This window comes from Ursus maritimus, unplaced genomic scaffold (assembly GCF_017311325.1).
Source record: "Ursus maritimus isolate PB19 unplaced genomic scaffold, ASM1731132v1 scaffold_11, whole genome shotgun sequence".
Lineage (NCBI taxonomy): Eukaryota > Metazoa > Chordata > Mammalia > Carnivora > Ursidae > Ursus > Ursus maritimus.
In genome coordinates this window covers 62,344,330-62,358,872 of record NW_024423453.1, presented here as the reverse complement: position 1 = coordinate 62,358,872, position 14,543 = coordinate 62,344,330, and the positions used below count along the sequence as shown (strand labels likewise).

The following is a 14,543-nucleotide window of genomic DNA, read 5'->3' as shown; positions in this document are numbered from 1 at the left end:
TTGTTATAGGAGTGTAATAGGATTTTATTGACTTATAACAGTTTTTAGTGTTCCTTTTTCCTCTAGGTTCACCCGCTGTAGCATTTGACAGGATTTCCTTCTCTTTTAAGACTCAGTAATAGTCCGTTGTATGTATTATAGGGTAAGGCTTTTCTAAAAAGTTATTTCTTTTATAAAGTAAGTGATTATCACAAATAATTATAGTCTTTTGTTTGTCTTTAGTAAGTCTGAATTTTCCGTACATTAGGTTTGTTTAAGACAGGGGGGTGTTTGCATGAAAAAATGTTCAAAATCATTAGCCATCAAGGAAATTCAAATCAAAACCACACTGAGATACCACCTTACGCCAGTTAGAATGGCAAAAATAGACAAGGCAAGAAACAACAATTGTTGGAGAGAATGTGGAGAAAGGGGATCCCTCCTACATTGTTGGTGGGAATGCAAGTTGGTACAGCCACTCTGGAAAACAGTGTGGAGGTCCCTTAAAAAGTTAAAAATTGAGCTACCCTATGATCCAGCCATTGCACTACTGGGTGTTTACCCCAAAGATACAGACGTAGTAAAGAGAAGGGCCATATGCACCCCAATGTTCATAGCAGCAATGTCCACAATAGCTAAATCGTGGAAGGAGCCGAGATGCCCTTCAACAGATGACTGGATTAAGAAGTTGTGGTCCATATATAGAATGGAATATTACTCAGCTATCAGAAAGAACGAGTTCTCAACATTTGCTACAACATGGACGGCACTGGAGGAGATAATGCTAAGTGAAATAAGTCAAGCAGAGAAAGACAACTATCATATGATTTCTCTCATCTATGGAACATAAGAACTAGAATGATCAGTAGGGGAAGAAAGGGATAAAGAAAGGAGGGGTAATCAGAAGGGGGAATGAAACATGAGAGACTATGGACTATGAGAAACAAACTGAGGGCTACAGAGGGGAGGGGGGTGGGGGAATGGGATAGGCCGGCGGTGGGTAGTAAGGAGGGCACGTATTGCATGGTGCACTGGGTGTTATACACAACTAATGAACCATCGAGCCTTACATCGGAAACCGGGGATGTACTGTATGGTGACTAACATAATATAATAAAAAATCATTATAAAAAAAAATAAATAAAGTGGAGATAAGAACTAAAAAAAAAAAAAAAAAAAGACGGGGGTGTTTTATATTTGTATCAACGATATTGAATATCTGTTCAGATTACAAATAATAGACATTTTACTTGGATAATTTAATATTTAAATCGAGGCGCTCACACCATTTTCTTCCTCACTCAACCAAACTATTTTGATTTACACTCAAATTTTAAATTGCTTTGTTTTAAATCATTGCCACTAAATTATAGTAATTAACTTTATGTTTATAGTATTATCTAGATAATTATAGACACATTGATTTTTTTTCGTTGGTCTTTGAGTGACTAATCTGGTCTTTGTATCCAAAACAAATGCTATTGGCTTAACCATTAAGAGGAGGCAGGAAGGTTTAAAAATCTGTAATTAGGATCTTGTTTGGTTTTTAAACAAGAAAGAGAAACAAAACAACTGTTGTGATGAGAAAAAAGGCATAGAACTGGTTTACTTTCTGCCTTTGCTAAATTTTACTTAGAGGAAATGAGAAGATGAGTTGAACTATTTGTCTTACATATCTTGTCATTTGGAAGTGATGTAGTAACGTTGATTTGGCCAAATTTGCTAGCATGGCTAAGAAATGCACTGTGGTTTCTAGGCTGTTCAATTGAAACAGTGTCCTGCTCTTTGGGCAGGGGAATGCTACTGACCCATTTCATTTGATCATGGGTTTGTTTTTGTTTTTCCAGTTGTGGGTTTGGATTTTCACTGAACAGTCTGCATTTTTTTTCTTAGCCCTTTTATAACTTACAAGATAGCTGGTTGGTGGGTGTTAGTGAAGTTGCATACGGTGAGGGATAACAGTAAAGGAAATATAGGGCAAAACCTGTTACCCACGTTCTGATTGCATTTGCTTTGTTTCGTTAGCATCTGACACCAATCAGTTGTTTATTTGGCCGTATATAGTACCTAAAGTACTTTAGAAACTGAATATATGGAAACCCTTGACCTTAGGAAGCAAATGCTCTACTGATTGTTTTACAACATAGTAAATATACATCGTGAACTTGGCCTCTTGCCTTTTCCTGGTGTCCAGTTCCTTCCCCACTTCAGCTATACATCTTGACATAACTTGGGAATAGTAAGTGAATATCTTATATAAAACAGTTGAGCTATTCTTTCTAATCAAGAATCCACATACCCTAATATATTCTGCTGCCACAAATAGAATCCCTTTGGAAGAATACCTGGCAAGTGCTCAGTTTTCTAAAATGTAGCAGGAAGTCTGATGAAGCTTTTTTCAATATAGTTTCCACTGTCTTTTGGAATTAAAATGTTTTCAGTTCTTTCAGCATCAGTGTGTTTAAAGGAAAAGTCCTGTCTCTAGTGACATAGTATGTGATCACAAGTCAGAATATGAGTGCTTATTACCTTCTAAAGTGGCTGCTAACTTGCATTTAAAATCGTGGTTGTACCAGGCACTATGGAAAACAGTATGGAGGTTCCTCAAGAAATTAAAAATGGAACTGCCGTATGACCCAGCAGTCCCATTTCTGGATATATATCCAAAGAAAACAAAATCATCTCAAAGAGCTATCTTTACTTCCATGATCATTGCAGCATTACTCATAATAGTCAAAATGTGGAAATAGCCTAAGTATCTGTCAACAGATGAATGGATAAAGAAAATGTGATGTTTATCTGTACATACAATGGAATATTATTCAGCCTTTAAAAACAGTAATCCTGATATTTGTGACAACAGGGTGAAACTGGAGGGCATTATGCTAAGTGAAATAAACCAGAGAAAGACAAATATGGCATGTTACTGCTTATATGTGGAATCCTAAAAACCAAAAACAAAACTTAGAGAAACAGAGAGTGGAAAAGTGGTTGCTGGGGGCTGAGGGAGATAGGGAGAGGTTGGCAGAAGTTACAAACTTGCAGTTATACGATGAATAAAGTCTTAGGATCTAATGTAAAACACGGTAAACCATAGTTGATAACACTGTAATATTGTATAATAGAAATTTTCTAAGAGAGTAGAGCTTAAATGTTTTCAACAAAAGGCAAACATGTGAGGTGATGGATGTGTTAATTAACTCCCTGGGGCGTCCTTTCACAATGTTTCAAATCATCACTTGAAATATCTTAGTTTTATTTGTCAATTTTACCTCAGTAAAGATGAAAAAAATTTTAAATACTGCGAAGAATATCTTAAAAATAAACCAATTAAAAAAAAGTGAACCAATTAAGTAAAATAATGTTTGTACTGAACAATGACAGCTCGGGCCTAGGTCAGATGTGGACATTGGCCATTCTGCTTCTGTTTAGTGTGATTGGCAGCCAAAGACTATATAGAAGTGGATAATGGATTATACGGCCATGCATCTCCATATTTTCTGTTTTATGAGCTCTGGGGGAGAGGTGTCATGATTTATGGACAGATGGAAGAATAGCTTTGGATGAAGATGTTTTTGTTAAACTGCTAAACTACATATCTAATCTGTTTTTTAAATAAGTCTTGGGCCCATTCTTTTGCGAGCCTGGTCCTTCTGTGATCTAGAAAGGGGTAGCTTTATTCTGAGAGTTTTGGGGAACTAGCATGATGTTGGGCTCCCGCCCTCCTCCAGGTGAGTGTCTCCATGATTACTGAAATTTGAATTATGCTAATTGATTTTGGTACCTTTTTTCCTAGCCATAGAAGTGGTTTTTATAATTCCCCTGTCAGAAGGTTGAAACTGCCCAGTGATGGAGGATGTTCATCTGTCTGTTCCTCCCTTTTAGTCAGGTTTTCCTGGTGTTGTTATCCAGAATTCAAGTGTTCCAGATGATTATAGGCTCATTTGGGGACCACAGAGTTATTGCCCCAACTTGAGAATGGGTCATTGTAGCATAAAGGTAATACGATACCTGGCTACCAAGCTGTAACACCCTTATTTATGGTTACTAACAGACACTGATTTTAAATAATGTACATACGTTGATATAGTCGATAACTGAAATTGAGCCAAGACCTTGCTTTCTAACCAGAACCTGTTTGTTTTCTGATCCCCAGAAATATTTGGACCTTTTTATTAGGCTTTGTTAAGTGGTGTCAAAAGGAGTTATTTAATTTTTCTTCAAGAATAGGTGTGCATACTTTTTTTGTTCTTTTGTTCATTCAGCAAATGTTAATTTAGTATAAGCTATGTGCCAGGTACCTTGTTAGATGCTGAAAGCATGGAAATAAGCTTCAAGAAGCTGTAATTGTATCTAGTGGTAAATACAACGTTAGAGAAACATATTGAATGTGCATCATTATTAGACCATATTTATTTAATACCAATTTGGCAGTTAGAAAGTATTTCAAATTGTGGTATGTTCCTTTTTCTTTCTTTTGTTTCTTTTTTATGCCCTAGGCATTGTCTACCCTGGACTCTATCACTCTGATGTACCCTTTCTTTTACCGGCCCATGTTTGAAGTGGTAGAAGATGGCTGGCATTCTTTCCTCCCTGAGCAAGAGTTTGAACTCTACTCTTCAGCTGTGAGTAACATTTGAGACACTGAGTGTATCGAGAAATAACCCCATACCTTACTTGTTAAATGATCACTTCCTTCTGATGACTAATAAGGTGTTGTTGGCTTATCCATGCCTGAAAGAAATTTCTGTTAGCTGTTAATACTGTAGCTTCTGCCATTCAGAGATTTGCACAATTCGTTTTCAATGCTGTGGCTCAAGGGATTTTTCTTCTAGTGGATTTCAGCTGTATTCCAGATGTTACTCTTTTAAATTTTGAAAAGATCTTGATAAAGATAGTCCTGACCTGTTTTGAGTTCATTGTTGATTGTTTTAAAAGCGTCTCCATAGAAACAACTTTATATGTAGTAATTAGGTTCTGAGCCATCCCAAAAAAGTCTGTTGAACCCACTGTGTGCCTAAGACAGCATTAGAGAAACATAGATCGTATTTGTTTCTGTAGGATAATTTTTGTGTTTTTATAATTTGGGTTATTAAGACCAGGTTACTAGAACCAGGTTTTCTTTCTCATTCTTCACAATTTTACTTCATTCTTCTTCCATCACACCTATATAAATGGGCCCCAGTGAGGGGGGGGGTCAAGAAGTAGAGACCAGGGTACTATGTAATTTAAAGAATAAAGATGTCCATGTCAGCAAGGTGATAAAGGAACAGGAAGTTCACATTTTTATGTATGGGACATTGCTATGTAGTTTGTGAATAACTACCTGTATTTACACTTACATTTAGTGTTTTTATTGCATTAAAAACTGCATAGTAAACATTCTTAAATGCATGATACTTTTTTGTTGTCATCAACTACCACCAAGGGTACCTTAGAGGAATCCTTAATCATTTCCTAGGTGGAAAATGGCAGTCACATGGTGATCAGGAAGGACTGTCACGTGGACATCAGGACATCTCTGGTGATTTGTTTGGGTACCCAAAACTGTCTGTACAAATGACCTGCCTGTGACTTATCTTGGAGTTAGGTGCCATAAGTGAACCAGTCTAAGTCTACATTCTATAGGTTAATATTCAAATCAGTCTCCTATTCTGTGCAGAGATCCCCTGTGCTAAAAACATCCATGATGTGGTCATTTAGCCTCTGCTTGAAATCTTAGTGTGGGAGAATTTGCGAAAACACAGTGGTGTCCCATTTGGGGACAGCTCTAATTCTGAGCTGACCTCTGTTTCCCTGTACATAGAGCCAATGTTTCTGATGTTACCTTGTTATTCAGTTTATCTTATTCCTCTACCATGAACTGTTCTTCAAATTAGGAACTCTTATGTCCCCGTTAAGTTTTCTTTTCTGCAGATTAAATGTCAGTATTTACTTCAGCTTTTTCTAGTAGTGGTGACCTCAGGGCCGCACACTGTCCTGGTTGCTCTTCCCAGCAGGACGTTTGTTTTGTCATTTATTCTTTTAAAATATGGTACCCATAATACCACTTGGCATTGATTGGAACTATTACTGATACTTTAAGGCAGCTTAAAGTTGCATTAGCTTTTTTGAGAATTAAGTTACTAATGAAATAAACTAAAATTTATACATCTTCTCATATGTGTTACTAAGGGATCTGCCCTGTGTTTTTGTTATTGTATTTACGTACTAATTTTTATTTAGATTCAATACTTTTCCTAGTAGGCATTTTCTTTTTGGTTTAGCTAATTATTTAAGCAATTCGTATATTTGAAGTTCTGGTATTTTCCTGCAAATTCTGTAATCCGCAGATTTAATGAGAACATCTTTAATGCCTCGTTTGAGGTATTCAGGTACAATTACTAGATGATGGAAATTTAAGATGGGCAAAGCATGGTTCCTTCCTTCTACTTGTTCAAATTCTAACAGTTATTTAAGTAATCAAGCACAATGAAATAAATGCTGACAAAAGTATCCACAAGTCACAGGGAAAATGACATTATTAGATTTGTGTTATAGAAAATCAATTCTGATGCAAAATGCTAAGAAACTGCTTGAAGAAGCCACTGTCATAATATAAAGAAGATGGTTGGATATAATGCAGAAAGATTCAGAAAGTAGAATTAAGAGGCATTGGTGACCCACTCCCTGGATGTGAAAGGTAAAACAGACAGTGACATCTGGGATGATACCACTGAGATGGGAAGAACAGAAAGAGAAATGTGTTTAAAGGGAATGAGTTAAGTTCAGTTTGGGGGATGGCAATTCAAAGGGCCTGTACAGTACCTGTCATTGAATATCTACAAGAGGTAGTCTAGAGCTTATTTGAGAGGTCTGTGTTAAAAATGAAAAACTGAGGGTAATCAGCAAATACACTGTGGAAACCATGAGGAGAAACCGAGATTGCCTAAGGAAAGCATTTAAAGTAAAAAGGATGCCAAGGATTGAAGGTGAATTGAAGAAAAATCCAAGGGAAGAGTCAGTTTCAAGTAGGAGGGAGTCAACAGTGTGGAAGACTTCTTATTCATTATTCGTTGTCTCTTTCCTGGGCTAGAATATAAGCTGGAGGGCGGGAACCGTGTCGTTCTTGTTTCCTACTGTATTGCTAGCACATGATAGGCAAACGGTAAATGTTTGTCGAGTGAATGAATGTAGGCGTGTATTTATTCAGGATAGGGCAAAAGGGTGGTAAAGCCTTCTATATACCATTAGAAATCCTCTGCCAGGCTACACCTCTGTCACTTAATATTCTTTGAGTAAGGTTTTGTTTTTTCTTTTTTTTTTTTTAACCATCTGAAAAGCTTTTTCATTATAATATTAGCCAGTCCCCACTTCATTATTATGTCCAAAAGAGATATGTGGTATTGAGAGGACAGTACTAAAACTAGCTATCAAGATATCTTGTGTTCCCAGATATGTTATTGGCTGCTTCACTTTTTGGGACTCCCGTTTCCATGTCTACAAAATGAAAGTGTTGAACAAAACTGGTCTCTATAGAGTTTCTCCTACTTTAAGCATTCTTTTTTTTTTTTTTTTTTAAGATTTTATTTATTTATTTGACAGAGATAGAGACAGCCAACGAGAGAGGGAACACAAGCAGGGGGAGTGGGAGAGGAAGAAGCAGGCTCATAGCAGAGGAGCCTGATGTGGGGCTCGATCCCATAACGCCGGGATCACGCCCTGAGCCGAAGGCAGACGCTTAACCACTGTGCCACCCAGGCGCCCCTTTAAGCATTCTTTTATTCTAGGATATCATGAAAAATTATTTCAGGTACTTTGATTAAATATTCATACACAATATATCTGTACTTCCTCAATCTACCACTTTCGAAATTATATATAAAGAAGGTGATAAGGTTCTGCTTATGATTGAGTAGCTCCTATCTAAGACTTCTGCAGAGATCAGTGACGAACTATAAATAAAACAAAAAAAAACTACCACCTGAAAGCTCTGGTAATTGAACAGAACGCATATTTTGGAGGGGATCAAAATGTAGAGAAAGTGAATGGCAGAATGAAATTCCTATTTGGAGGGCTTTGTCCTGAGGTCAGCATAGTTGTGGCATTGAGGAACGGCTAACATTGCAATTGAAAGCCCACTTTCTGTCTGGTGGGAGGAACCAGGTGAATGGGTTGGGGTAACCAGAGAGCTAGAGAAGGGGAACTTTGTGGTATACAACCTTGAACCTCTGGCTGATCCTGAATGTGCTTGCATGGAGCCAACTGAGATCAGTCAGAACCAAGAACTGAGCTGCCTTGCACCACAGGTGTTAACAGAGTTCGAAATTTAAAGCTAACAAAGTTAATTGCCTACTAAAACAAAAAACATTAGCTCTCTTCAAAAGAGTATAATGGAATGCAGAGTTTCCACAACACAACATTTGCAATGTCCAGGATACATCTAAAACTGAGCCAAGATATTGTGACCCATTCTGAAGGAAAAAGTTGGCAAGTATCAATCCCAAGATGACGCAAATGTTTATATAAAATTTTTTTTAAAAAGATGACAGTTATCTCCAAATTGATATATAGGTTCAATGCAAATCCCATCAAAATTCCAATAGCTGTTTTTTATAGAAATTGACAAAACTATCGTAAAATCTATGTGGATATGCAAAGTTACTATAATAGCCAAAACAACTTTAAAAAAAATAAACGATTTACTTTCCTTGATTTTAAAACTTAATATAAAGCTACAATAATCAAGAGAATGTGGTATGGTATAAGGAAGACCTATACATGGATGAAATAAGAGCTAATACCCTATTGGATGAACTAAGAGCTAATACCCTATTGGATGAACTAAGAGCTATACCTATTGGTATAAGGGTAGACATATACATGAATGAAATAAGAGCTAAAACTATAAAACTTCTTGAAGACAACATAGGAGAAAACTTTTATGACCTTGGATTAGGCAAAGATTTTTTTAGATAAACACCAAAAGTGACTGAAAGCAGATTAATGACTTCCTAGTTTGGGATGTGGAGGGGAAGATAAAGATTGCAAAAATACACGTGGCATTTTGTGGGAAACGATTGAAATGTTTATTATCTTGATTGTGGTGGTGGTTTCATGGGTGTATACAACTGTCAAGATATGTAATCATGCACTCTAAATGGATCTAGTTTATTTTTCATACAAATAATAAAATCTGAAAGTTGATTAAAAAAGAAGAGAAAAAACTTAAGGTTTAAGTAGCCGATTAGAAACAGAGAGAATTAATGATCTGAAATATAGATCTGAAGTAATTGCTCAGAGTGCAGAGCAGAGAAACAAGGAAGGTGGGAAAAATGATAGAGAAGTTAGATACATGCATGGATGATAAAGGAAGAAGATCCAACATTTATTAAATGGGAATTCAGGAAGAAGATAATAGAGAAAAAAGAGAGGCACGATTCAAAGCGGTAATGGTCGAGAGTTCTCCAGAATGAACGGAAGTCACAGGCTCTTAGAGTGTCTCGGCAAACACCATGCAAGACAATAAAAAAGAAATCTTTATTTAGTTGTGTTGCAATACAGCTATTAAATAGTAAGGCAAAGAGAATATCACAAAACTAGTCAGAAAAGACAAATTACATAAATGGTGTAATAAAAGTAAAATAGAAAAAACCCAATCGGTTAGAACTAAACATCTATTCTTGATAAGAGCTCTTAGCAGAATTGCATTTGAAGGGAATTTACATGATCTGATAAGTGCTACCTGATACATCTGATAAAGCTACCCAAAGTAAAAACAAACAGCAAATCTTTTATCATTCCCTTTGAGTTCAAGAGTGAGACAAGATGCCCACCACCACTGTTGCTTCCTTGTTCAGTAAGACAAGAAGGAAGAATAAAAGGTATAGGGATTGAAATGAAAGAAGCAAGATTGTCATTGTTGCTTATGTGCTTGAGATTGTAAGCATTTCTGTACACCAATCACAATTTTGAAAACATAACGAAAATGCAGCAAAAACATAAGGTTTCTAGGAATATATCAAAGAAAAGATATGCACGGCTGTTATTGAGAGAATTATACAGCTTTATTGAAAAAATTAAGAAGCTTTAAAAAGGTGAGAGACTATGCTCATGGACAGGGAGATTGAATATTTTAAAGATTTAACTGTCGGGGCACCTGGGTGGCTCAGATGTAACTGTCGGGGCACCTGGGTGGCTCAGCTGTTAAGTGTCTGCCTTCGGCTCAGGTCATGATCCCAGGTCCTAGGATCGAGCCCCACATCAGGCTCCCTGCTGGGCAGGAAGCCTGCTTCTCCCTCTCACACTCCCCTTGCTTGCGTTCTTTCCCTCTCTTGCTGTCTCTCTCTGTCAAAATACATAAATAAAATCTTAAAAAATAAATAAATAAAAATGTAATTGTCTTTAAATGAATCTATAGAGCAATCTTATTAAACTGCAGTGGGTTTTAGTGTGAAATTTGATAAAAGTTGCACAGAGGAGCAGAGGATTGAGAGGAGCCCAGGTACTCTTGAAGAGCAAAAAAAGGGAGAAGGAGACTTAGCCTACTAAGTATGAGGTCTATTCTAAAAGCTGTGAGACTTATTACAAATAAACCAGTGGGACAGAATAGAGAGCCCTCTATGTATGGAAACTTAATATATGCCAGAAAGTGGCATTGCAGGTCAGTGGACGATCAAACTATTTTCCAGAGTAGGAAATCAATAAGTGATGCCTAATAGTGAAATTCAAGAAATAACAGTATAATCATATTATTTAGAAATTTGGAGGTAAATGCCAGAGTTAAAGCCAAAAGAGTTGAAAATGGTTGCCTCTGGGGAAAAGGAATTACGAGATGGAGGTGCGCAGGAAACAGGTGAATTCCTTTTATTAAATAATAAATCTTTTGGAAACTGTCTTTAAAATTGGTAAAGAGAATAACTGAAAAGTGAAAATGGTTTAATTTAAAAATATATCATGTAAAAGGTTTTTTTTTTTAAAAAATTCTCTTTTTCTACAGTATGTTGAACATACTTTGATTTTATCTTCTTGGTACTGCAACCCATGACCAGCATGTTAGGCCAACTCTGATTTATTAGAACATACCAAAATTTGCGTATATGTAATTTTATTTTTTTGACTGTACAAAGCTTTTATAGTCTTCAAGTGGTTTTTATTTTTGATGTTTGAAATAAGTTGTCATTGGGTAATTTTATGTTGTATACTTTTAGTCCTTAGTGTAGTAGTGAGTTAGAAATTATGTCATTGGTTCCTAAGTATAACTTTTTTTTTAGAATTATGTCATTATTATTTTAAGAAATATATTACCAGTCTTTCTCCATTTTCCTTTTTTAATTTTAATTTAAATTTTATTTTTTAAGATTTTATTTATTTATTCAACAGAGAGAGACAGCCAGTGAGAGAGGGAACACAAGCAGGGGGAGTGGGAGAGGGAGAAGCAGGCTGCCAGCGGAGGATCCTGATGTGGGGCTTGATCCCAGAACGCTGGGATCATGCCCTGAGCCGAAGGTAGACGCTTCACGACTGTGCCACCCAGGCGCTCCGATTTTCCTTATTTTTAAATAACAGAAAAGAACAACGGGTTTGATGTATGTAGTAGCTATATTCTCATCTGTTCTGGTTAAGCATTATCTAGAGTATTAATAGTCTTCCTGTTGCTATACTGAAGAGTACCAAAAAAAAAAAAGTAAATGGTACCCAAAAAGGATGAATGGGATGATGTCAGCTAATAGGATGCCATATGAAATAGGAACTTGTGCTGAAATCACAGTAAAAACAATAGAGGAAGTTACAAAGCCACATTTTGCTCAATAGAAGGAAGCACTTTCTAGGAACAGAGGGTCCCTAGCAGAGCAGAAAGCTGATTCTGAAGAATAGAACTCCTTCTAGTATAGGTTAGGTATCCGTATATTAAATTCCTGAGATGGCTTCTTCATTGTATGAAAGTTGATCTCTAAGTCCTTTAAAATTTTCCGATTATTTTGTGACATTGAGATACTTGCTTAGCTTTGAAGTATTTTGTGTTTTTCAGACCAGTGAATGGCGGTTAAGCTATGTCAATAAGGAATTTGCTGTCTGCCCTTCTTACCCGCCAATTGTCATAGTTCCCAAACCCATTGATGATGAAGCTCTTCGAAAGGTAGCTACATTTCGACACGGAGGGCGCTTCCCGGTACTCAGCTATTATCACAAAAAAAATGGAATGGTAAGTGTATGGTACTGCTGCTTGATCCACGGAAAGCCTTAGTTTATGGATCTTTTCTTAGAAATATTCCCTTGTCTGTGTACTTGTTCATAGATGTGACTAGTCTCTCGTGCTAAGACTTCCTTCTTTTAAACTTTAGGGAATCAGGAGTAGTATGTTTTGTGATTAGGATATGATTTTGAATTCTTTTCATAATGTTGCTCAAAATTAGAAAGGCCAGATAGGCTTATCTTCAGGACTCAGTACAAAGGGAGCTAATGTTCATTTGACACTTAAAATAATAGTGTTCAGTAGAAAAATAAATTTCTCCAACCGGAATAATGGTAGGATACTTTATTTTAATTATCTTTATGAAATTTCCCCATAAAAGGTTAATTGAGCAGACATTTTTATTTTCAAAAGGGAGAAGAGTGACACATGTTATTGTTACAACTTTAGTAAACCCAGGAGTCAGTAATTGAATAGGCAAGCATTTGCTGTATGTATGTTTCCTAAAAAAAAATTTTTTTTTTGAGAGAGTACACAAGTTGAGGGTGGGGGTGGAGTAGAGCAGAGGGAGAGGGAATCCTAAGCAAGAGCAAGGAGCCCAACTTGGGGCTCCATCCCATGACCCTAAGATCATGACCTGAGCTGAAATCAAGAGTTGGACGCCCAACCGTCTCAGCCACCTAACTGCCCCCTAAATATTTTCTAAATCTGTTTCTGTTCTCTTATTTTCTCAGTCAATAACTCTGCTTCTCATTTTGAAACCAATAGTAAATTAGTGGATAATTTATAGTCATATTACATTTCTCTTTTTTCCCTGCATAATAAGTCAAGTATGGATATTTAGGATAAAAAGATTTCTAAAGATTTGCTGCTTTGACATCAGGTCATCCTGTTTGCTCAGTAGTATTTCTGTTAATCAGGGTTCATTACAAAGAATTTTAAAAACTGATATTAAATATATTATGTGACCATTTACATGGTTAGCGCGGTCTGGCAGTAAGCTGTTGTCATCTTCTGGATGACTTTTCTTCATCATGTTAAATTTCAAGGTAGTTAAGATAACAGCATATATTATGGGGTGAAATGGAAATAACTAAAGTTCACCAAGGAAGAGACCAGTATAATACCAATTTCTTGAGAAAAGTTTCAAAATCAAACGTTTCTTTTTTTTTTTTTAATTTTATTTATTTATTTGACAGACAGCAGCCAGTGAGAGAGGGAACACAAGCAGGGGGAGTGGGAGAGGAAGAAGCAGGGTCCCAGCGGAGTAGGGAGCCCAATGCGGGGCTCAATCCCAGGTTTCCAGGATCACACCCTGAGCTGAAGGCAGACGCTTAATGACTGAGCCACCTAGGCGCCCCCAAAATCAAACCTTTCAAAATATATAGTTGATGGTCTTTGGAAACAAGTTTCTAAGTCTTGAAATACTGAAAAGGATGAAAGAGGTCCATAGGAGAATAAGTAACAGAAAAACAGCTTTCAAGATATTAAAAATGATTCCCACAAGAAGAAGAATAGTGCATAAACTTTCTTATCTTACCATTGGTCCCTTTTCTCTTTATAATTCTTTTTTTTTTTTTTAAGATTTTATTTATTTATTTGACAGAGACAGCCAGCGAGAGAGGGAACACAAGCAGGGGGAGTGGGAGAGGAAGAAGCAGGCTCCTAGCGGAGGAGCCTGATGTGGGGCTCGATCCCAGAACGCTGGGATCATGCCCTGAGCCGAAGGCAGATGCTTAACGACTGCGCCACCCAGGCGCCCCTATAATTCCTTTTTTTTAAAAAAGATTTATTTATTTGAGGGGAGGGAGAGAATCTCAGGCGTACTCCCCACGGAGCGTGGAGCCTGACGTGAGGCTCCCTCTCAAGACACTGAGATCACCACCTGAGCCGAAACCAAGAGTCAGACACTTAACTGACTGAGCTACCCAGCCTCCTTCATCATTGTATTTTCTATTTTCTTTTTTACTTTTTCTTGTTTTTTAAAGGTATCTTTCTATTTGTCAGAGAAAGAGAGAGCACAAGCAGGGGAAGTGGCAGGCAGAGGGACAAGCAGGCTCCCTGCTGAGCAAGGAGCCCGAAGCAGGACTCGATTCCAGGACCCCGGGATCATGACCTGAGCCAAAAGCAGACACTTAACCAACTGAGCCACCCAGACGCCCCTGTAATTCTTGATAACACCTGCCAGCCCTGTTTATGTAGTTGAAGTAGAAGTTTACCAGCACATAGGCCCTTATTGTTCTATTACAAGACCCTGTCCAGTAAACAATGTACTGACTAAATGAATTGTAATATTTGGTCTCTTCAGCAAATACAATGTATTACGTGGAAGTATTTTGAGATAGTAGGAAAAATAAAACTGTTAAAGTGCAGGGCTTATTTTTGTTTTACA

The 14,543-nt window shown here is 37.0% G+C and overlaps 1 protein-coding gene across 1 annotated transcript in view; it reads left to right on the top strand.

Moving 5' to 3' along the window:
• MTMR9 (myotubularin related protein 9) overlaps nucleotides 1-14,543 on the top strand; it is a 54,630-nt gene that overhangs the window by 14,165 nt on the left and 25,922 nt on the right. Inside the window, exons 4-5 of the mRNA XM_008705078.2 lie at nucleotides 4,479-4,604; nucleotides 11,990-12,163. Of these exons, the coding sequence (XP_008703300.2) occupies nucleotides 4,479-4,604; nucleotides 11,990-12,163 (300 nt within the window). The remainder of the gene's footprint in view (nucleotides 1-4,478; nucleotides 4,605-11,989; nucleotides 12,164-14,543) is intronic.